The 23,885-nt window shown below is 36.3% G+C and overlaps 2 protein-coding genes and 2 long non-coding RNA genes across 10 annotated transcripts; 2 read left to right on the top strand and 2 right to left on the bottom strand.

The window, feature by feature from the left end:
- The first annotated feature begins 1,477 nt into the window (after positions 1-1,477).
- LOC136773671 (uncharacterized) lies at positions 1,478-2,846 on the top strand. Of its 4 annotated transcripts, none has more exons than XR_010822667.1 (4): positions 1,478-1,636; positions 1,740-1,897; positions 1,964-2,393; positions 2,463-2,846. It is a non-coding gene; the product is annotated as an uncharacterized lncRNA (long non-coding RNA). The 4 variants fall into 4 exon arrangements; XR_010822672.1 differs by having other exon boundaries at positions 1,492-1,599; XR_010822671.1 differs by having other exon boundaries at positions 1,538-1,663.
- A 3,963-nt stretch (positions 2,847-6,809) lies between these two features.
- LOC136773520 (uncharacterized) lies at positions 6,810-8,178 on the bottom strand. Of its 4 annotated transcripts, none has more exons than XR_010822642.1 (4): positions 8,020-8,178; positions 7,759-7,916; positions 7,263-7,692; positions 6,810-7,193 (listed from the first exon to the last, which is right to left on the bottom strand). It is a non-coding gene; the product is annotated as an uncharacterized lncRNA (long non-coding RNA). The 4 variants fall into 4 exon arrangements; XR_010822652.1 differs by having other exon boundaries at positions 8,057-8,164; XR_010822646.1 differs by having other exon boundaries at positions 7,993-8,118.
- A 1,188-nt stretch (positions 8,179-9,366) lies between these two features.
- LOC136786249 (uncharacterized) lies at positions 9,367-11,207 on the top strand. Its single transcript, XM_066747873.1, has 2 exons — positions 9,367-9,448; positions 10,669-11,207. The coding sequence occupies exons 1-2, from the start codon at positions 9,367-9,369 to the stop codon at positions 11,205-11,207; spliced, it is 621 nt and encodes a 206-aa protein (XP_066603970.1).
- A 10,267-nt stretch (positions 11,208-21,474) lies between these two features.
- Positions 21,475-23,463, bottom strand: LOC136786232 (uncharacterized). The gene is made up of 2 exons (XM_066747849.1): positions 22,515-23,463; positions 21,475-22,358 (listed from the first exon to the last, which is right to left on the bottom strand). Exons 1-2 carry the CDS (start codon positions 23,461-23,463, stop codon positions 21,475-21,477), a joined length of 1,833 nt encoding a protein of 610 aa, XP_066603946.1.
- Positions 23,464-23,885: the final 422 nt, after the last annotated feature.

Genomic DNA, 23,885 nt, shown 5'->3' with positions numbered 1-23,885 from the left:
CTACTACTAAGATTCTTCGCTCTTTTAGCAACTCGATGCGGTGTCGATGTGAAGTAGGCTCCCCTCCTCAATTTATCGTTGTATTTGTAAAAAGAATTATTATTATTTATGTGATCACTATCCTCCGTTTGCGAAACGAGTTTCTTCAATGGATCGACTATCGGCTTGAATGTCTCGTTCAAACTGCTCTCCATTATCGCCTTCTCCGATTTCAAGGCAAGATGCTTGTCGCGAATGACCTCGCTCGTCTTGGCGATCCTCTTCAGAAGCGATTTTTCATCCATCGTGATGCTGTTTTGGAGGGGTTTTTGTTTAAAACAGTTATAAACCGATCTAACTGACACGGTTTTTAACAGATCCAACCGACCTGTTCAAACTGGCACTCGATTATCAACTGACGCGATTTCTTAACAGATCCGACCTGTTCGTCGATCAAAAAACTGAGCCTCAAGGCCGTTCACTCGATCGTGGCGTACTCGTTGAAACCTTTGCGATATCGACCGTTATTCAGAGATCTATCCTTGTCTATTACTAAGAAACCGTAATCGCGACTCCAACAGGTCGAACACAATGTGAGAAATTTCTCATACGGCATGTCACTGATGACGTGATCGTTGAAAATATGCTTCAGATTAGTTCCATCCTGCTTAAATATTATTAGCAAGTTTGCGTTATCTCGTATCAGATGCTTTGGTATTTTCGCATAAGTCTGACAGAGGTAGAAGCATTCGATGTTGGAATGTCTACCCATGCAAAAGTAGTCCCTTATATTGTCCTGCTTGTCGTTGGCCACATCGTCGAATATGAAAATGGAATTCGGCTTTGCATCCGCGACGTTCACAATCTCGCAATTGTTTGAAAATTGAAAGTAACCAATTTCCTCCGTGTCCTGCAGAAGCTGCTCCAGATACCGATACTTCGGTTGCTGCAGCGATTTCGAGTAGACGTACAGGTTCTGGAATCTCACACCGTGCGGACTCTCTATGAGGCTCAGCAGCACGTTTGTCTTACCGCAATTCGACGGACCGCAAACTATGCAGCGTATCGTAGATGGTAATAGCGATCCGTGACGTTTTTTTATTTGCGTGGTAGCATCGTGAGCATCCAAATTTGTCACGCGAATAGTCGGCACGTGCTTCACGAAATGCATCCTCGCTATTAACCTTCGGGAACAGCTGTATCGTTCATTTATATTTCGCGAATTACGGAATTATTCGGTCAGTTGCCATTACGATGGCGTTCATGCTAGTCGTCGTCGATTCCCTGCAGAACTTGACGAATCATCAGCTCGAACACATACCGAAGATCGTATTGCTCGAGTACTTTCCAGATAGTATCGCGAGTGTGTGGGAAAGATTACCTCGGTACATTCGCGCGGACTCGGATGTGCAGCAATATCTACAGGGTTTTATCCTAACAGAGAAGCATAGGAGATTCGTGTTAGTTGACTATAGAGCCGTGGAGCATGGAATCCGAGAGCCCTCATTGGTCAATTCCGTGTAGTGCCAACATAAAATAGGTCGTTGCCAACAGATTTTGTCTCTAATGCTTCTCGTAAGTGGAAATAGCAGAAATGTCAAAAAAGTGAGGTTACTAAAGGTAAAAGTAAATATTAATGAAGGGATAATAATAAAGGGTATGTGACAGTAAAAATAAATATGATGTAAAGTCAACTTTAATGTTCAATGTATTAAATAATATTGATTAAGTGTTTTTTAATGTTCAGTTATCTGTTGTAGTGAAATTAAGAGGCTTCGCTTTAGATATGAATGGAGCGAGGAACCTGAAGAAGATGATTAAAGTAAAGTTTCAAGCGATGGAACTAAGAATTTTGAAGGATATGATATTGTTACGAGACCTCAATTCCTGAACAATTTTTCATTGGTGGTAGAAAACAGTAAGTTGAACCACATAATTTAATTTGTTATATTTTGTAAGTCATAATATAATAAAATGATTGCAGGTAGACTGTAGATTATAATTCCAAGTTTTGCTAATTGCGGCAAAGGTTTTTTGATAAATGTGCAGAAGGAAGAGTGATTTCGATTGCAGCTGCAACGATGCATTACAATAGTTGCAGGGATGTATACAATTTCTATTATCACAATTAATAGTATTTATTATGTAGTTTGTTTCAACCATTAAAGAGAGGCATATTGTATTTAAAGCTACGTAAACTAATTAAGATTATAATTTTGTACATTTACTAAAACACATATTCTTTTACAGAGCCATAGCTGGAAGGTACATGAGCTTTTTATCAAGATTCTATGGATTCAGCGGCTTATGATGATTCAGTATAAGAGGTTTATACTCTGGATGTGGGATGCAACAATTTTCATGTTTGGAATACATCAATTCCTGGCTGCAGTAAACTTTGTATTGGCAATTGTGTAAGTATAATAAATATTTTGAAAAATAATTAAATATAATATTACAAAATCTCTCACTTCTCTTTACAGTTATTTTTGAGTTTTCCCTGACTTGATGAAGCACACAGGATGAAGCTAAAGAAGCTATGGTACAAGCTAGGACAGAGCAATAACATTTGTACATACAATTTCTCAATAGACGTTCCATGAAGAAGCTCTGATTTTTAGATCTGTAGGATTATTTGCCAGTATAAACTTCTACCATAATTGATTATAATTTTCATATTACATTGTACACAAGCTTACAAGATGAAATTAATTAATGTAGTTGCTCACTATCTAACTAAGATAAATGTACTTAAGAATTATAATACTATTACTGAATCAATGATTTGTCATCTGTAATTTTGATTCATCAATTTAATTTGTAAAAGATATGTTTGTAACTATATAAATAAATAATAATTTCATGAATTTAATTAAAACATTCTTTATATTATAATAGCTGTAAAACAACCGATTCATTCATAGAGGGGGGGGGGGGGGGAGTTCTCTCAAACAAAAATCCTACAATTAATTATAATAATGGGTTTTTATTTTTAAATCTTACAAAATACACACGGATATTCACTCAGAATACAATAATTACTCTATGTTTTAATTACTCATATTCATACAAGTAAATTAAGCGCATATTCTTCGTCCACGCAAAATCTCATTCCTCTCATGATTTCCATTTGCGATTTATTTCCATTTGCTCTTTTCCAAAAGTTACAGACACTCTATTGACTCACATTCAAATCAAATGATACATTTTTTTTTTTTTTTTTTTTTTTACGCTGGAGGGAATCCGTTGAGGACTGAGTGCAGGAGTCTTCTCTTTCCTGCTGTGCCGTCTTCGCTAGCATGTTTTCAGTCTATAAAACGAAGACTTGATCTAAGCAGAAAGAGACATACCTGCTAAACCACTCCAGCGGCATGCAAGCTCTACACAGCCATGTCGTATCACGATATTACCATGTAGGGCCGCGCCGGTCGCTATGAATCGCGCCTTCCTTTCTCAATTCTTATTCTAATCTCGATCAAAAATTTGCAATTAAAGATATTGCTCGAAGAGGCCTCCAGCAACTGCATAACAAAGCTCTATTCGCTTTTCAAAACAGTGTAATACATTCTGCAGTTCTGTGGGTGTAATACTCTCGCACAACGCAATGATGTTCTCCTTTAGCTGCTCTACGGTCTCCATCTCCATATTGTACAGCTGGTTTTTTATGATTCCCCATATTCCAAAATCTAGAGGTGCTAGATCAGGGGATCTAGGAGGCCATTCAATTGGACCATTTTTCCCAATCCATCTCCCAGGATATTTCTGGTTCAAATATTGGGTAACAACTCTAGCTGTGTGGGGTGGAGCTCCGTCTTGCTGGAATGTTATCAATTCCGCCTAAAATGTAAAATGAAGTAGCAGAATATTATTAGAAGCTTCATTCCTTAAAATAATGCGTATTTTAAGAATTTATAAAGAAAATTACATTGGTGGCCACGCTTTGGACTCTTACGTTAACTTCATCTGTTAGCATCTGCAAATACTTATTGGCGTTTAAGTTACCCTCGATGAATATCGGGCCGATTATTTTATCCCCTAAAATGCCCAGCCAAACATTAAGTTTCTGCTGGTATTGCGTATGGGATTCGATATATTCATGAGGGTTTTCTTTTGACCAGACTCTCGTATTTTGAATGTTTGGGGCGTGGACCAACACAAACGTGGATTCGTCCGAGAATAAGATATTCTTCGTAAAATTGCAGTCAAAGTCCGTTTTCTCCATTATAATTTTACAGAAAGTATGTCTCCTTTCGTAATCGGCCTCTTTCAATTCCTGGCATCGAAAAATTTTGTACGCACGAAACTTTTCTTTTTTAAGAGTCTTATGAACCGAAAAAATAGAGACTCCGGTTTCCCTACTGATGCTAGAGAGTGATTGACGGGGATTATTGGTGACCGAATCTTCTATACGGTTTTTAACACTATCAGACAATGCTCTTGCTGGTCGTTTATGCTTTACGTGGGTACGATCCAAGCAACCGGTCTCCTCAAATTTCTTAATTAATTTTATAACCATACTGCTGTTTGGTGCCGGACGGTTTGGAAATTCCCTCTGGAATAAATCTTTAATATCCCTTGAGGATCTACCACCGTAATACCACTTGACTATTTGTATTTTTTCATTTACATTCATTTTACACAACTGAAAGTTCCAATAATTTATTAATTTTATACAGAGATATAAAGAAATTCATTCATTTTTAGCTTGAACATATTGTAATCTTAATAGTGTAATACTTACATAGCAATTTTCCTAATTTTATTAATAACTATTTGACAACAATTCGGTATAACCACGAAAATGATCGAAGATAAACAAATGAAAAAACGAATCCTGCACCAAGCACACAAACACACAGAACACACACGTTTTTTCATTTGTTTATCTTCGATCATTTTCGTGGTTATACCGAATTGTTGTCAAATAGTTATTAATAAAATTAGGAAAATTGCTATGTAAGTATTACACTATTAAGATTACAATATGTTCAAGCTAAAAATGAATGAATTTCTTTATATCTCTGTATAAAATTAATAAATTATTGGAACTTTCAGTTGTGTAAAATGAATGTAAATGAAAAAATACAAATAGTCAAGTGGTATTACGGTGGTAGATCCTCAAGGGATATTAAAGATTTATTCCAGAGGGAATTTCCAAACCGTCCGGCACCAAACAGCAGTATGGTTATAAAATTAATTAAGAAATTTGAGGAGACCGGTTGCTTGGATCGTACCCACGTAAAGCATAAACGACCAGCAAGAGCATTGTCTGATAGTGTTAAAAACCGTATAGAAGATTCGGTCACCAATAATCCCCGTCAATCACTCTCTAGCATCAGTAGGGAAACCGGAGTCTCTATTTTTTCGGTTCATAAGACTCTTAAAAAAGAAAAGTTTCGTGCGTACAAAATTTTTCGATGCCAGGAATTGAAAGAGGCCGATTACGAAAGGAGACATACTTTCTGTAAAATTATAATGGAGAAAACGGACTTTGACTGCAATTTTACGAAGAATATCTTATTCTCGGACGAATCCACGTTTGTGTTGGTCCACGCCCCAAACATTCAAAATACGAGAGTCTGGTCAAAAGAAAACCCTCATGAATATATCGAATCCCATACGCAATACCAGCAGAAACTTAATGTTTGGCTGGGCATTTTAGGGGATAAAATAATCGGCCCGATATTCATCGAGGGTAACTTAAACGCCAATAAGTATTTGCAGATGCTAACAGATGAAGTTAACGTAAGAGTCCAAAGCGTGGCCACCAATGTAATTTTCTTTATAAATTCTTAAAATACGCATTATTTTAAGGAATGAAGCTTCTAATAATATTCTGCTACTTCATTTTACATTTTAGGCGGAATTGATAACATTCCAGCAAGACGGAGCTCCACCCCACACAGCTAGAGTTGTTACCCAATATTTGAACCAGAAATATCCTGGGAGATGGATTGGGAAAAATGGTCCAATTGAATGGCCTCCTAGATCCCCTGATCTAGCACCTCTAGATTTTGGAATATGGGGAATCATAAAAAACCAGCTGTACAATATGGAGATGGAGACCGTAGAGCAGCTAAAGGAGAACATCATTGCGTTGTGCGAGAGTATTACACCCACAGAACTGCAGAATGTATTACACTGTTTTGAAAAGCGAATAGAGCTTTGTTATGCAGTTGCTGGAGGCCTCTTCGAGCAATATCTTTAATTGCAAATTTTTGATCGAGATTAGAATAAGAATTGAGAAAGGAAGGCGCGATTCATAGCGACCGGCGCGGCCCTACATGGTAATATCGTGATACGACATGGCTGTGTAGAGCTTGCATGCCGCTGGAGTGGTTTAGCAGGTATGTCTCTTTCTGCTTAGATCAAGTCTTCGTTTTATAGACTGAAAACATGCTAGCGAAGACGGCACAGCAGGAAAGAGAAGACTCCTGCACTCAGTCCTCAACGGATTCCCTCCAGCGTAAAAAAAAAAAAAAAAAAAAAAAATGTATCATTTGATTTGAATGTGAGTCAATAGAGTGTCTGTAACTTTTGGAAAAGAGCAAATGGAAATAAATCGCAAATGGAAATCATGAGAGGAATGAGATTTTGCGTGGACGAAGAATATGCGCTTAATTTACTTGTATGAATATGAGTAATTAAAACATAGAGTAATTATTGTATTCTGAGTGAATATCCGTGTGTATTTTGTAAGATTTAAAAATAAAAACCCATTATTATAATTAATTGTAGGATTTTTGTTTGAGAGAACTCCCCCCCCCCCCCCTCTATGAATGAATCGGTTGTTTTACAGCTATTATAATATAAAGAATGTTTTAATTAAATTCATGAAATTATTATTTATTTATATAGTTACAAACATATCTTTTACAAATTAAATTGATGAATCAAAATTACAGATGACAAATCATTGATTCAGTAATAGTATTATAATTCTTAAGTACATTTATCTTAGTTAGATAGTGAGCAACTACATTAATTAATTTCATCTTGTAAGCTTGTGTACAATGTAATATGAAAATTATAATCAATTATGGTAGAAGTTTATACTGGCAAATAATCCTACAGATCTAAAAATCAGAGCTTCTTCATGGAACGTCTATTGAGAAATTGTATGTACAAATGTTATTGCTCTGTCCTAGCTTGTACCATAGCTTCTTTAGCTTCATCCTGTGTGCTTCATCAAGTCAGGGAAAACTCAAAAATAACTGTAAAGAGAAGTGAGAGATTTTGTAATATTATATTTAATTATTTTTCAAAATATTTATTATACTTACACAATTGCCAATACAAAGTTTACTGCAGCCAGGAATTGATGTATTCCAAACATGAAAATTGTTGCATCCCACATCCAGAGTATAAACCTCTTATACTGAATCATCATAAGCCGCTGAATCCATAGAATCTTGATAAAAAGCTCATGTACCTTCCAGCTATGGCTCTGTAAAAGAATATGTGTTTTAGTAAATGTACAAAATTATAATCTTAATTAGTTTACGTAGCTTTAAATACAATATGCCTCTCTTTAATGGTTGAAACAAACTACATAATAAATACTATTAATTGTGATAATAGAAATTGTATACATCCCTGCAACTATTGTAATGCATCGTTGCAGCTGCAATCGAAATCACTCTTCCTTCTGCACATTTATCAAAAAACCTTTGCCGCAATTAGCAAAACTTGGAATTATAATCTACAGTCTACCTGCAATCATTTTATTATATTATGACTTACAAAATATAACAAATTAAATTATGTGGTTCAACTTACTGTTTTCTACCACCAATGAAAAATTGTTCAGGAATTGAGGTCTCGTAACAATATCATATCCTTCAAAATTCTTAGTTCCATCGCTTGAAACTTTACTTTAATCATCTTCTTCAGGTTCCTCGCTCCATTCATATCTAAAGCGAAGCCTCTTAATTTCACTACAACAGATAACTGAACATTAAAAAACACTTAATCAATATTATTTAATACATTGAACATTAAAGTTGACTTTACATCATATTTATTTTTACTGTCACATACCCTTTATTATTATCCCTTCATTAATATTTACTTTTACCTTTAGTAACCTCACTTTTTTGACATTTCTGCTATTTCCACTTACGAGAAGCATTAGAGACAAAATCTGTTGGCAACGACCTATTTTATGTTGGCACTACACGGAATTGACCAATGAGGGCTCTCGGATTCCATGCTCCACGGCTCTATAGTCAACTAACACGAATCTCCTATGCTTCTCTGTTAGGATAAAACCCTGTATATTGCTTGCAACACTACAATCTACCTAATACCACTCACCACGACGGACCACCGAGACTGATAAAAGACTGTTACGTTTGTCAGCAAGAGGAGAGAGAGAAGCAGTTGCTCTAAATGTCTGGATCGTTCTTCAATAAAGTCTTTAAAAAATTGCCATTTGAGCTGCACGTGCCCGGTTACAATTATTGCGTGCCCGGCACTCGACTACGCGAAAGATTTGTGCGCGGCGATCGTGGTATAAATCCGCTGGACGAGGCCTGCCTCGATCACGACTTAGCATATTGGCACAACGAGGATCTACCGGAGCGTCATCAGGCCGATAAAGTGCTAGCGAGGAGAGCGCGTGAACGTATTACTGCAAGAGACGCGACCTTGGGTGAACGCGCGGTTGCCACAGCCATATAGGCATCGATGAATGCTAAGCGTAAACTTGGCTTGGGATTACATAATAGTAATATTGTAGGGATGAAGAAAGCAGTAGCGGCTATAAAAAAGAACAACAAGAAAAAAATTAGTACTACGAGGAAGAGAAGAATTCGAGTGCCGAGGAAACGGGGTGGTATAATACCTATACTCCCACTGCTAGGTGCAGTCGGAGCACTGGCAGGTGGAGCATCGGGTATAGCGAGTGCTGTAAACCTTGCAAAAGCTGAGAGAGAACGATTGCAGGAAATGCAACGTCACAATCGCGCGATGGAAGCGTCGGCAAAGCGCGAGAGAGTTCGAGGTCTTTATCTGAAACCGTAATAGCGAGTCGTCGGAGAGGGGAACCGTGGAGGTATAAAAAAAAACAACAAAAAAAAAACGGTCGGAGAAAAGGAGCGGGAAGAAAATAAATGAGGGGAAATTTCGTCGCAATGTAGAATCTCTCCTTCCGGATTCTGGTGCTACTAGTAACATACAATTGGCACGCATCTGCCGACGCATACCACATTTCCGTGGAGTCTTTATGCGCACATCTCTGCCGCTCGACGGGCCGCGGTGCAACGAGTGCGCGATCGTGAATCTCGACGATCAATGCGGCCCTGGTACCCACTGGGTAGCCTACGTCAAGCATAACGACATCGTCGTATATTTCGATTCCTTTGGAAATTTGAAACCGCCAAAAGAATGTGTGCTTTACTTTGGTCCTATAACGTTACAATCTACTACAATCATGATCTATATCAATCATACGATAAAAGCAATTGCGGTCAGTTGTGCGTGAAATTCCTGCGAGAACATATACTTTGAAAAAAAAACAAAATGTCTTTCACCGTGAAATTATCGGATCGTAAATCTGTATTAAATTCAGATTTCTTTCCCCCGATCAATCTGCAAGACGATCGCTACGAGATCGGTCTCGTGGACATGCAAACGTACAACTCGATAGCCAATGTGGACGAGACGAATAATAAGTTTTACTACGATAACGATAAGGTACTGACGATACCCAGAGGCTGTTACGAATTGAGTGCGATAAATGAGTATTTGCAGCCTCAAATTTCTGCGAGACACGAAATTAAAGACGACATTAACAGCGTTATTCTTCTACGAGCGAACAATAATACACTGAAGAGTGAAATATTGTGTAAATATTCGATTGACTTTGGAAAACCGAATAACATTGGCTCACTACTGGGCTTCTCGTCGAATCGCGTGATCGAACCCAACGCCCAGGCTAAATCCGACGAAACCGTGAACATTGTGAAAACAAATATTCTACGCATCGAGTGCAGCATTGCGGGTGGTGCGTACACCAACGATAGACCCCGACACATTATTCACGAGTTCTTTCCCAGCGTACCACCGGGCTATAAAATCTCGGAGGTACCGAAAACCGTCATTTATCTACCGGTCATCGTCAGAGTAATTGACCGTCTCACGTTACGTATCCTCGATCAGGACGATCGTCTCGTAGATTTTGGACGTGAAGAAATTACCATAAGATTACACATTAAGAAAAATGTTAATTTACAAAAGTAACGAGGATTATAAAGCGGTGAAACTGGATGAAACGTTCGCTAGTCGTTCGTCCTACGTGGAGTCGAATACACCGGTTCATCGGAGTGAAAATCGCGACAAGAGGAGCTTCTTGCTAACGAGAAGAAATATAGAATTTTTACAACCATTGGGATTCACCGTGAAGAGATTGGGCGAAGGTACATAGTGGAACAATGGCAGATCCCTTGAACGTCACCGCACCGCTGACCTACGACAATCGCATCACCAAAATGGAGATGCACGCCTCCAATCCGTATGCGAACGCCTCGTTGGCGAACAGCGACGAAATTCGCATTCCCATACAGTAGCAAGATTTGATACTCCTGCCGTGCGAGAGTTATCTCTACGTCGAGGGTCAGCTGGTGGAGGGCACGCGTGACGCGAGCGCCAGCAACGAGGATATAGTTACGCTCGATTGCAATTCCGCAGCCTTCCTCTTCGACGAGATTCCTTACGAATCGAACGGTATCGAGATCGACCGATGCAGAAACGTCGGTATTACCAGTACTCTGAAGAATCTCGTTTCCCTGAGCACCGAGGAGAGCGCCAGTCTACGCCATTCCGGATGGTTCGTCGCAGCGGCCGCAGACCGGCTCAAGGAGGCTGTTAAGAATTTCAGCTTTTGCGTGCCCCTGAAAATGCTGCTGGGATTCTGTGAGGATTATCGGCGAGTCGTCGTTAACGCGCGTCACGAGCTCGTTCTCATTCGCGCGCACGACGATACAAATGCCATTTACTCATTGGACAAAATCACCAATTCGTCGATCAAGCTGCTACTAGTGCAATGGAGCATACCCCATGTGACCCTGAACGAAATTACGAAACTCCAATTTCTGAGTATCGTCGAGCAGGACAAGAGTCTGTCACTCGATTTTCGCGTCTGGGAGCTTTACGAGTATCCGCTACTGCCCAAGTCGCAGCGGCACACGTGGTCCGTGAAAGCGTCCACGCAATTGGAAAAGCCGTGATACGTCATTCTTGCGTTCCGAACGAACAAAAAGAGTAATCAGCATGAGGATGTGCTCAAATTCAGTCATTGCAAAGTACTCGATGTCAAACTCTATCTGAATTCCGAATCTTATCCGTACGATCGTCTCCACACTGATTTCACGAAATCCCGCTATTCAGTCCTCTACGACATGTATGGAAAGTTTTTCACCTCCTATTACGCTGGTGAGAAACTCGCTAGACCCATGCTCGACTATACGGACTTTTTGACGTACGGGCCGCTCTTCGTCATCGACTGCTCGCATCAGAACGAGTCCATAAAAACCGGCACGGTCGACGTCAAACTCGAGATCGAGTGTATGGAAATCATTCCGGATAATACTACAGCCTATTGTTTAATCATACACGATAAAATTGTACAATATAATCCTCTTACGAATATTGTTAGAAATGTAAGTTAAAAAAATAAGAAAAACAATTTTTATTAAATAAATATATAATAAACAACAAATTTATTCATTATTTTTTTTTGGATACAAAATACCTATCAAACTTTAGACTTAAATTCCACGTTGTGATATTTTCCTCCTTTGTATAGCATTATTAAATTATTGGCTGTTGCAGCCTTTTGTAGCTGCTGCAGCTGCTCCGTATCCTCCGCCAATTTTGCCATTCTCCCAGGCAAGAATATCCAATCGGCAGTTGACAGCTTTACAATGATTTTAATTCCATATTTTGTCATAATTTTGTCCACTTCGGTAATATCGTACTCTTGATTTTCCGTCAAGCTATTTAATTTCACAAAATTTTTTGGAATGACGCTTCCCAATGCATTGATTTTATTGAAATTCATTTTTATCTCTATGAAAAAAAAATTATTAGCCTTATTAGTGTTAAAAAAATAATTTTTAAAAATGCATGTACTAATCGAATGAAAAAAAAAATAAACTTAACTTTTTTTTTTATGTAAAACAAAAGAAGTTTTTTCTAACACACTTAATCTCTTTCTTTTCTTCGGTACGTCTGACACTACTGCTATGCAGAATACGTCTGACACTACTGGATCTGCTTTGCAGAATAAGTTTTGCAGACAGAAGCTTTTTCTTCTTCTGCTGTTCACTTGACTTCTTTGCAAACGATATTATCGTATGTTAAGCGTATTTAATTTCAATGTTTGGAAGGGATAATTTTTTTTTTCTTGCGATGAATTTCCATTGTGATTGACCTATAGGTTTATCACAGTATAACTCAATAGAAAAAAAAGATATTATCGTATTTCTTGGAAAGAGTAATTTTCTAAGATTTTCTTACTTACGATGAATTTCCATTGTGATTGTAACCTATAGGTAAAAGACAATAGGAAAAAAAATATCTCTATATGGAGATTATTCATAGGGTATAGTGTATCCTTTTTGATTAAGAAAGAATGTACTCCTAAGTGTTATCAAATGTAACTTTATATTTAACAAATGAACGACAAAGACTTTCTCTCGACGAGATTTCTGCAGAGGCTTCATTCAGTCGTCGAACATTCATCAGTGCGGTATAGATTGTAACGTAAAATATTTTTAAAAAAATGGAAAGTGAACGGTGTTTCGTGACAAAAAATCTAGTAGAGGAGGATGAAAATCCTGCAGAATCGATGCAGGATTACATCAAAAGAATTAACGATTTTCACAATCGTTATTTTGAAGAATATGAAGCGATGCTTCATCACAATATGCACTTGAACTGTAAGTACTTATTTTTATTTCTTTTAAAGACAAAAAAACCCACCCATTCATACAGACTGTTTATGTAGTGATACATGAGATAATGTCAATAAATAGAAACATAAAAGAATTTTACGACACATATTTTTGAAAACTGTTAACTATCCCACTATTTGACCAATTGTATTTTTATTCCAAACGAAAAAAATTTCTTTCTTTCTTTTATTTTTTACCAGCTATTGATTTAGAGGAGAGAGAGGAAGAAGAAGAGGAGAGGGAGGAGGAGGAAGAAGAAGAGGAGATGGAGGAGGAGGAAGAAGAAGAAGAGGAGGTGATTTTTGTAAGTATCCTTGCTTTGTAAAATAGTTATTACAATATAAAAAAAAAAATAACAAAATGTTTTCAAATATGTCCCAGGTGAAAAATAGTGGTACACAAACGGAACATATTTCCGTAATAACAGAGACAACGCAAATGGAACTTGCGATAGATCTAACGCCACATTATTGGTGCACAAATTGCAAAAATTATGGTCACCTGCATATTAATTGCTCACTTCCAGAGTGGTGTACCATTTGCAGAACATACGTACATCATGCCATAGAATGTAAGAAACTCTTCTAAAAAAACAAGCATTGTATTTCAATTAATCGCAGATGCTGATGCTGCTGCAGTTTAGGAGCATTATTATTATTATTGTTATTATGTGTATATTATTAAAAATATATAAATTTTAATTAAAAACTCCAACGATCGTTCATTTCGCAACCCCCATTCTCTTTCTCTTTCTCTTTCTAAGACGTCCACTGCTTAACGTAAGAGGGGGGGGAGGTCACATGTGTACCCCACACCAAAGGAGTTTAACGTGGGTGTTTTCTCTCTTTCTCTCTCTAAGGTGTCCACTGCTTAACGTAAGAGGGGGGGGGGGAGGTCACATCTCTTTCTCTTTCTCTCTCTAAGGCGTCCACTGCTTAACATAAGAGGGGGGGAGGTCACATGTGTACCCCACACCAAAGGAGTTTAACGTGGGTGACACACAATGCGCACAGCCGCACGAGGAGAGGGGGCATTTCCCCTACTTCCCTTCCACCCGCAGGACCCCGACCCCCTCGCCCATCGGTCTCAGCCGAGGAGTGGGGCAATTCCCCTACTTCCCCTACCCCCGCGGAACCCCGACCCCCTCGCCCCCGGTCCCAGAATCCCCTTAGCCACACTACTTGTATAGCTACAGATAGGAGAATAGCGTAAATATTAGAGGAAAGCTTCGTAGTCAGTTTCGATGCTGGAGTGGGGGAACACGTTAGCGTGAGCCGCGAGAGGGGAGGAAGCCTAGCTTCCTTCCTAAAAATTTTTGCTTTTCGTCCACCTCAGAAACGCGGGACAATGGTACGGCTCTATTTCTCAACCGATTTCAATGTTTTTTGGCTTGTTGGATTCGTCAGGTCTGGCACCTCGTCATAAAGAAACCCGATTTTTCAATTTGTTTGGCGTTTAAATATTATTAATGCAAATTTTTAAACAATTTTATTTTTTTTACGTTTTTTGGAAAATACGGCTTTATTTATGACACTATGCGAATCCTAACGATTGCAACAAGCCAAAAGACATTGAAATCGGTCGAAAAATAGCGCTGGACAATTCTCTCTCGTTTTTCGTTCCGTAATGTTGGCTACAGAGGGCTTGAGGGATCCCGTAAATCAACGAGTTCATAAACAGCACTACCCATTTCCGTTAATGGAAGACTGTCTCAGTAGATTTAGTCGAAGTACCGTTTATACCTTGTTAGATCTCAAAGATGATTTCCATCATATTAAGTTGCATCCGAGTGCGAAAAAATATTTCTCGTTTGCTACACCCGACGCCCAATACGAATTCCTGAGACTACCGATTGGTTACTCCGAATCTCCAGCAGAATTCCAAAGAAGAATAGTACAGATATTAGAACCCTTCATTAAGGCAGATAAAGTTTTAGTATACAGGGTCTTTTCCTAACTGTGGGACATAAGATTGTGTTATTTGACTATAGCATTGAAGCACTTACTATACATTAATATAATTAACAAAAGCGTAGGTAGTTAAGTTTTAATGGTTACTTTAGTTTAATTGCTTCTATTATTTATTATAAATATCATTTTACTTAATTAATCTTGGTGACTTCGATTAATACTTAAATTAAACGGAAAATAGTAATTTGACTATAGTAAAAAGTACTATAGTCAAATAACACGAAATCTCCTATGTCCCGCCGTTAGGAAAAGACCCTGTATATTGATGATATTTTAATCCCATCGGTATCTCTGGAGCAGCATTGGACGGTCTTACGAGATGTTTTACTGACACTTAAAAAATACGAGGTGGAATTAAATTATAATAAATGTCAGTTTGTGCGAAAAAGTATTGAATACCTAGGTTATATAGTCAGTGACGGCAATATTTCATTGAGTGATAGACATGTCGAAGCCGTCAAGAAGTATGAAACACCTAAGAATTCAAAGCAAGTACAATGCTTCCTAGGTTTAGCGAGTTATTTTAGAAAGTTTATAAGCAATTTTGCCCTGATAGCTAAACCGCTATATAATCTCCTTAGAAAAAAAGTGAATTTCGACTGGGATGATTCTTGCGAAAGAGCTTTTGTAGACCTTAAGAGTAAATTGGTCAATTATCCAGTTCTACGATTGTACTCACCCACGGCTAAAACTGAATTGCATACAGATGCGAGCGCATTAGGTTTTGGGGCAATCGTGCTTCAAAGTCAAGATAATAAAACAATGAGTCCTGTGGCGTATTATAGTCAATTGACCAATCAAGCAGAGCAAAACTATCATAGTTTTGAACTCGAGATGCTCGCAATTGTCAAAGCCATAGAAAGGTTCCATATATATTTGTACGGTATAGAGTTTAAAATTATAACCAATTGTAATTCCATCGTTCAAGCGATCAAAAAAGTTAATTTAGATCCACGCATTGCTCGGTGGACGTTAACGCTCCAAAATTATAACTTTACAATCGAACATAGAAAAGGGGAACGTATGCAACATGTCGACGCCTTGAATCGACAAGCCTTTTACTTGTCTACGGTTTCTTTAGAAGATGAATTACTGTATTAGCAATTATCGGATTTGAATTTAAAAAAAACTTGCACGTGAGCTCGAGTACAAGGACGATGATAGATTTGCTCTAATTGAAGGTTTGATATACCGAAAAAGTACTGACGGGCCGAAATTTGTGGTACCATAAAGTATGATTAGGAATCTATTGAGAGTCTACCATGACAATGCGGGACACTGCGGAGTCGGGAAGGTGGTGGAAGGCCTAAAGGCTGCCTACTTGTTTCCTACGATGAAGCACAAAGTCCAAGAACACGTGGATAATTGTTTAATATGTATGATAAATAATACTTCGATACATATGAAAGAAGGCGAACCCCAAACGCAACCAATTCCGGTGAAATCCTTATTAGAAATACATGTGGACCATTACGGTCCGCTCCAAGCGACAAAAGAAGGGTATAGACATGTATTGGTAGCAATAGACGCGTTTACACGGTTTACATCGCTGTTCCCTATCTATCAAATCAACGAATTCGGCAGAAGTATGTGACGCATTATCAAGGATCTTTGATTTGTTTGGTCAACCGCAGACCATAATAACGGATAGAGGTAAGTCGTTCACCTTATCCGAATTCAAAGCGTTTATAAGTAATCAAGACACACGGTAGTGTCTCGACGGCAAGTACATAAAAGTAGAAAAAGTCATGCCTATACCGCAGTGGAGGCACTACTCTCTTATACAGCTAGTTGGGGCGTCCTAATTTTCAAATCGATTTTTTTCCGCGAATAATCCATTGCCATTATTTAAGTAAAGCTTTTTTTAAAATGGTTTTGAAAAAGCTTTCATTTGCGCCTAAGAACATCATAATCGGTTCACGCAATCCAGAGATCTCATACTCTGTTAGCTATATATATATCGAAAATAAAATTTTCCTTCATAATATTCTTCTTCTTTTCCAGCCAGAGTGTATGTCTCAGGCTGAAGTTGGTCGCTAAGAAAAATGACGTCACTTTCACAACGCTTCCAACATAATATACTCAACGACCAAACTATATATGGTTGGGAACTGTCAATCAAAATCGATATCATCGATAATTAATTCGGTGACTATATTGAACTGTGTAAATTGTAATGTGAGATTATTTTTATTTAATGCAGTGAGGTTATTCATCGTGTTGCGATATTGCATCTGTTAAATTTCTACAATCACAAATAATTCAATTAACAGTGACTGAAGGATTCGCGAATTAGATAAGTATAACATTATATTTTACAATACAGGATGTAGTATACTTTGTGGTACTTTGTGGTATTTCTTTTTCAGATTAAATTAAGACAGAACATTTTCATTTTCATTGATGATTATAGAGCTGACTGGATTAAACAAGATTAATATTTATAACACTGTGCCAATGAGAAGTATACTTTCAACATTAATGTGCATTGGTCATTATCAGGAGGATATTAATTGAAAGAAATTGTTAAGGAATTTAATAATCATATGCTCGACTTCCAGGTGTGGAAATCATAAATAAAATTTATGTTTAACTTTTTCTTTTTTTAAACTGATATGAATATCAATTGTTCGATAGGTTATATCATATATGCGAACAAATATTTCAGACTAAATTATAGGAATGCTTGTTTGGAAAATAAGAAGCATTCCGATGAACCTTCATTTACGTTGAGTACAAGTTGACTAGTGTTTGGATTTAAGCTAATTATACAATAATAGATGTTTACAAAAGATGCAAAGACACCCAAATATTACAGATCTTTAGTCTCAAGGAATTTAGGTCACTTAGCAATAAAGAAAATGGAGATGGGACAACATCAAATACTAGTAAGTAACTGAGATGTTTCATGTTCCTTCAAATATTTATTTTCTTTGAAGAATTGAAATTCTTACACGATGAATTTGATTTCAGGCTTACTCATAGTGTTATCATTTAGTATTTTAAAGTCACTGTGCAAGTGTATTATATCAAATAGTAATACTTGTGCTTTGACTTAAATACATTTGGTACAATTGAATTAAAAATCCAAGGAAGAAGGTTCGCTCACATATTGATTATCGGAGTTGAATCAAAACTTAGGCTTTTCACTCCTGCATTCTGGAACTTGACACAGGCAAAGATGAAAGCATTGAAAGATTGGCATAGTAAGAATAAGCCAATATTCAAAAAAATGTCATCCATTGCTCAGCCCTAATTTAAGGATGAGATTCATTAGATGAAATTCTGTAAAATTGAGTTAATAACTGTTGATAGTTTTCCTCTGTTATCTATATGCTAGTATTCTATATGGGCCAAAAGCAGTATACTGGTCATTGTTATGGGTGAAAAAATGCACGTTTATTCTCAATTGAAACTCAGTCCAAAAATTAATGGTTTCTACTCCATTTTGCAGCACCAGAAATCCGACCAGTTTCTACAGTGTATAGAAATTAGCGAAACGAATATCTGAGGACTCTGGCACAGGAAATGTTATAAGGATAGAACATACAGTGAATAAATTTGGGAAAATGAAAGCAGTATATCTAAAATAGAGGCTTCCATTGCATTAATTTGTGTATTTTCTAGTTTATATTGATGAAAAGAAAATATAAATGGCACTATTTTGCTTGAAAAAGAGCCCTAGCTGATTCATAGCTGATATTGAGAGTAACAGTTAAGAAAAAGGGATGAATTTCTAAGCAAATCCTTAAAAGTGAAGGGCTTGTAGATGATTTTGGGTATACAATTTTGGAATTAAAAATCGCATACTTGATGAAAATTATAACAAAATCATGTAGATCTGTAAATAAGAAAAGAATTCATGATTGCAATATTTAACATGTGATGGGGCATACGGTGAATAAATTTAGGAAGCTGAAAACTATATATCTCTAAAGAAGAGAGGCATCCATTGCAGGAGTTGGTGTATTTCCTAGTTTATATTAATGAAAGGAAAATATAAATAGCATTAATGTGCTGGACAAAGTGCCATAATACAAAGTTGATATTGAGAGTGACAGCTAACAAAAAGGTGGAAAAATGAGTCAATTCATAAGAAAATTCTTGAGAGGGAAAAACTTGCAGGTGATTTTTGGCATACAACTTTGGAATTAGAAATCACATAGTTGATGAAAATTATAATAAAATCATGTAGATGTGTAAATATAAAAGGAATTCATGATTTCAATATTTCACATGTAATAGAGCATACGATGTGTAACTTCAGGAAACTGAAAGCAGTATACCTAAAAATCATAGGCTTCCATTGCATTAACTGATGGTATATATTTTACAGTTTATATTAATGAAAAGAATATATAAATGTCACTAGTTTATCAGGGAAAGAGCCATAATGCAAAGATGATAGTGAGAGTATCACCTAAGAAAAAAGTGGATTTAAAGGTAAATTTAGAAACAAATTTTTGAAAGCGAAAGGCTTTAAGGTGATTTTGATTATAAGATGTTGAACATATAATTCAGTCATTGAATCCTATGTTAAATGCATCTAAAAGTGTAATTATGATAAGAACTCATCATTGTAGTATTTTGTATTTTATTTATTAGATTAATAAATTAATATCTCGAATTGAAGCGTTACATTATGGAACGATCACAACATTGGAAAATGTTTTGTAAGATTGAATTAGTTAAAACAATTTTTTAGTTTTAATTCCTACATATTACAAAACGTTATAAGATCCCACAAAAGACAAGCTTCGCTTGTAAAAAAAGGACAGCAAGTACGTAAGTCGTATCTAGCATGATTAATATATAATAATATAAAATATTTTAATTAAAAAAAATAGTGAAATCCAAATGTTAGGCAAGTATAAATTTTACCATGGCGAAAATTGAAATTTGGAAAAAAGTAAATAGCAATACAAAAATTACTTGCCGGGCCCGTAATATCCATGTGTAAATCATTATCTTGCTATATAAGCGTTGCTTCTCGTAGGTTATAAATGTGGCTATTTAATACGAATGCATAGAACGGGCCCGGCAAGTAATTTTTGTATTGCTATTTATTTTTTTCCAAATTTTAATTTTCGCCATGGTAAAAATTTAGACTTGCCTAACATTTAGATTTCACTATTTTTTTTAATTAAAATATTTTATATTATTATATATTAATCATGCTAGATACGACTTATGTACTTGCCGTCCTTTTTTTACAAGTGAAGCTTGTTTTTTGTGGGATAAAAATATACACTTGCCTAACATTTGGATTTCACTAATTTTTTTAATTGTAAATATTATTTCACTATATTCTTTAGGTTGGATGATTTATGTACTTGCCGTCATTTTTTTACAAGCGAAGTCTGTTTTTTGTGAGATTTAATTATTCTTGACGGACATTTTTCGTAGTATGCAGTATGCACTCAGTATGTGTATATTATAGAGATTCACACTTTTACTTTGTTGTTACTATGTTTATGTGCAAATAACATCGAGGTACAAAGACCTGGAGAGAGCAATTGCATTCATATCTTTTTATTTATTCTGTATGCAGTTATTAAATTTGATCAAACATTTATATTAATTTTTATATGCTTCTTGTGTTAATTTGAATATGCAATATTTCACTGAACGTAATTTTATATAAATTATTTTTTTTTCACATTTAATTCAAATATTTTACTTTAAATAAGTTAATAGGTTTATATAAAAGCGGAAATAGTCTATAATAGATTATTCCAGATTCTAATGAGTCCAATGGACAGGTTGCACCAGTTTGCATACCCGCCATTCACTAATCGTTTACATATACTCCCTGTTATTAATTTGCCTTAGTTCGTGGTATTCCGGTTATTTTTTCTTCCTGTAAACATATTTTTGCAATGATGACTATAGATCAGTTTAATAAATCGTCCATTCCTCCAGCTGGTTCTTGCATCTTTCTAACACAATCTGCAATTCACCAAACAATAATAATATTAAAAATCATATTTAACATAAAAATAAACAGAAGAACTAATTGAATTAAAATAAGGTATTGTAAAATGTCAGTTACCTTCTAATTTTTCCCTTATCATTCATTTTAGCTAATTTATCAAGAGACACGGTAGTGTCTCGACGGCAAGTAGGGTAGACTGGGTACGGTTGAAACAATTTCACTTTGATTACTTGTACTTTTTTCATTTTTAACAATAATAGTAACGTAATGCAACCAAATTAAAGGAAAAATATCTGTCTTTAAGATATCATCACAATCAGATGCCTAAAATTCATAATTTCTTAATGCTATACATTTTAACTAAATCTGTGCTATTGTTACAACCGTCCCCATACCAGGGACGGTTGTAACACTCATTGGGGTCGTTTGTAACACATGAAAATAATATGTTATAAATTAATTTTAATAGTTTTTATTATTTTTTCGTAAATAATAAAAATTATGCATTATTATTAAAAATAAACAAATTGAAAACATAAATAAATGCAATACTTTTGCTCACATAAACATAAAAATATTTATGAAACACATCCGTTTATAATTCTTTTTATAACTATTTTAATTGAATATTATGTTATTCCGAATCGTCACAATAATGGCAAATATAGGTACGACTACTTCCTGCACATCGTAGATGAGCCCAGAGCTTACATTTGCCTTGACATTGAATCCATTCTTCTCCTGGTTTACTATTATTAAATGTTTCAAGACATATTAAGCAAACATTTTCTTCATTAGAGTTTGTTGCTATAATTGTTTTATTTTGTTTTGCTTTGCCCTTTCCTCTTCTTTCTTTTGATTCGTTCAGCAATTTTTCTTTTTTCTGCTTAACTATTTTTCGTTTTTCCGAAGCTTCACATTCTTGCCTGATTATTTCCATCTGGAGAGTGTCTGTATAAATAGCAGACCTTTTGGTTCTTTTACTTCTAGTACACATTTTTCTTGGAGGAGCTTTTGGATATGGTCGTACCGAAGTCGGCGAGAACGCACAAGACGTGCTTGTAGTAGGTTGATTTAAAGGGCAATAAGCAGAGGAAGCAGTTGGTTGCTGATGAATTTCTGTACGCGGCGTAATCATTTCAGCATTGTTTATAACAATTTCTGCTGTAGATGCTGGTCCGGACGGAATGTCTTGTTGTTCCAAAAAGGTAACATCTTTTTCTGATTGAATAACATCAGTCTCCGAAGCATGATTTGAAGGTGAAACATAGAGTGTTTTGTCTTCGGGTCTGAGGGACTGAGGATTTGAGTTAGGGGTAAGCTTTTGAGCAGGCCGATGAGCTACTTCTTTGGCTTGCTGAATGGCAGATTCAGAGTTAGCTTGTGGCCTATCAGTTATAAATGAAGGTGCGAAATCAAATTCCGAAAATATGTCCCGATTAAATGGGTAAATTCCTGTATTCCGGAATCCAGCCTGAATATTTGATTGTGTTAGGGCAACAGACATAATAGATTTTATGATTTGCGGTATATGATATATCGTCATCGTTTTTCCTGGGTTATTGCGCATCCAGGCATCAAAGGCACCATTAACAGCTTTTTTTAACGGTCCGAATACTGACCGATCTAATGGCTGCAGTTTATGCGAACAATGCGGTGGAAACGAAAGTAACACAATTCCATTTTCTTTGCAGAAGTCTAATGAATTTATATGAATATGAGATGAGTGGTTGTCTAGAAGCAGTAAAACCTTGTGCAAAGGAGAAGCACTGGTGTACTTTTGAAAATGCTTCAAAAATTCAATGAATCCCTCATCCTGCATCCACCCGGAAGGATTGCTTATACCTATTGAACCCAATGGTCCATCTCTCAGAAAGTGTTCATGGTATCGAACTCTTGGAAATACAAACATGGGAGGTATTGCATTTCCTAAGGCATTTACAGCGAAAGCTAATGTTACCAAGGTACCACGTTCTGCTGAAGTTAAGGCACCCACTTGTCGAGCCCCACGTCTTGCTACGATTCTGTTAGGTTTTTGGACAGTAGTTACACCTGTCTCGTCAACATTATATATATTGCCTGGTTCAAAATAATCTCGACCCATGACAGTCTCAAGATTGTCGTAAAATTCATTGACATTTGTTTTATTGAAGCTTGTTGCTCTTGCCAAGCTTGTTGCTTGGGCAACGCGCACAGATAAATTAGGATTTCTTTTCATAAATGACCTAAGCCATTCTTCTCCGGCCATCTTATTTTCTTCCCATGTAGGTGGTTTATTTAAATTATATTTTATTGCGAGCTCGTATGCCAACTTCTTAACTTCTTTTGTGGAGAGCCCACAATATATATCAGAACATCGAATTAAGTATTTACCTAAAATAGATTCTTGTTCATCAGAAAAGACTCTGTTATGAGCATTATAGCCCATACGAACATCAGATCCATCAATTTCATTTGCTGCGTCTCGCTTTCGAATATATCGCAGCAGCGAAACATAATTTATTTGAAAATATTCTGCTGCTTTCCTTAAAGATGTGCCTTTTTTCACTGCGTCATAAGCATCTTGGAAATACGAGATGTCGTTTTGACCTCTGGTTGTCTCTCTGACTCGCTGTCTTGGCATCTTAAACGATTAATGTAAAAAAAATTATTGTTACAACCGACCCCACGGAAAGTGTTACAATTGTACCCACCCTCCCATTTCAGACTTTGAAAGCTTTTACAAATTTATCAAATAACCTATAATAAGTTTTAATATACCAAATAAAACTCAAATATACAATAATTATGAAAAATCAACCGTAATAGCCCTAAAGATTACGTATATTTAGATATTAACAAAATGAATTGACCAAAAATACTTACTTTTCGCGTTTGAAATATAATGGACCCCTCTATTTTTGAGATTTTTGCAAGGAGACCGACGTGAGGCTATGAAACAACTTCGGACTATCTCCCACTATCTTCTCACCAAGACTTATTAGTTTCATATTAATAGTTTTTTAGATATTGCAGTTGTTTCAACCGTACCCCGTTACAACCGTA

This window comes from Prorops nasuta, unplaced genomic scaffold, assembly GCF_024137725.1.
Source record: "Prorops nasuta isolate Cenicafe-Biocafe unplaced genomic scaffold, Cenicafe_Pnas_1.2 PNAS00001, whole genome shotgun sequence".
In the NCBI taxonomy this organism is placed as follows: domain Eukaryota; kingdom Metazoa; phylum Arthropoda; class Insecta; order Hymenoptera; family Bethylidae; genus Prorops; species Prorops nasuta.
The sequence above is the reverse complement of the archived record's forward strand: the minus strand, read 5'-3'. Positions and strand labels throughout refer to the sequence as shown.

Excerpts from the sequence above, each read along its gene's own strand:
- LOC136786232 (XM_066747849.1), bottom strand. The coding sequence starts at position 23,463 with ATGCCAAGACAGCGAGTCAGAGAGACAACCAGAGGTCAAAACGACATC. Across the intron at positions 22,359-22,514 it reads CTGCAAAGAAAATGGAATTG|TAAAATCTATTATGTCTGTT; the intron begins TGTTACTTTCGT and ends TACCGCAAATCA.
- LOC136786249 (XM_066747873.1), top strand. The coding sequence starts at position 9,367 with ATGTGTGCTTTACTTTGGTCCTATAACGTTACAATCTACTACAATCAT. Across the intron at positions 9,449-10,668 it reads ATACGATAAAAGCAATTGCG|CCTTCCTCTTCGACGAGATT; the intron begins GTCAGTTGTGCG and ends GCAATTCCGCAG.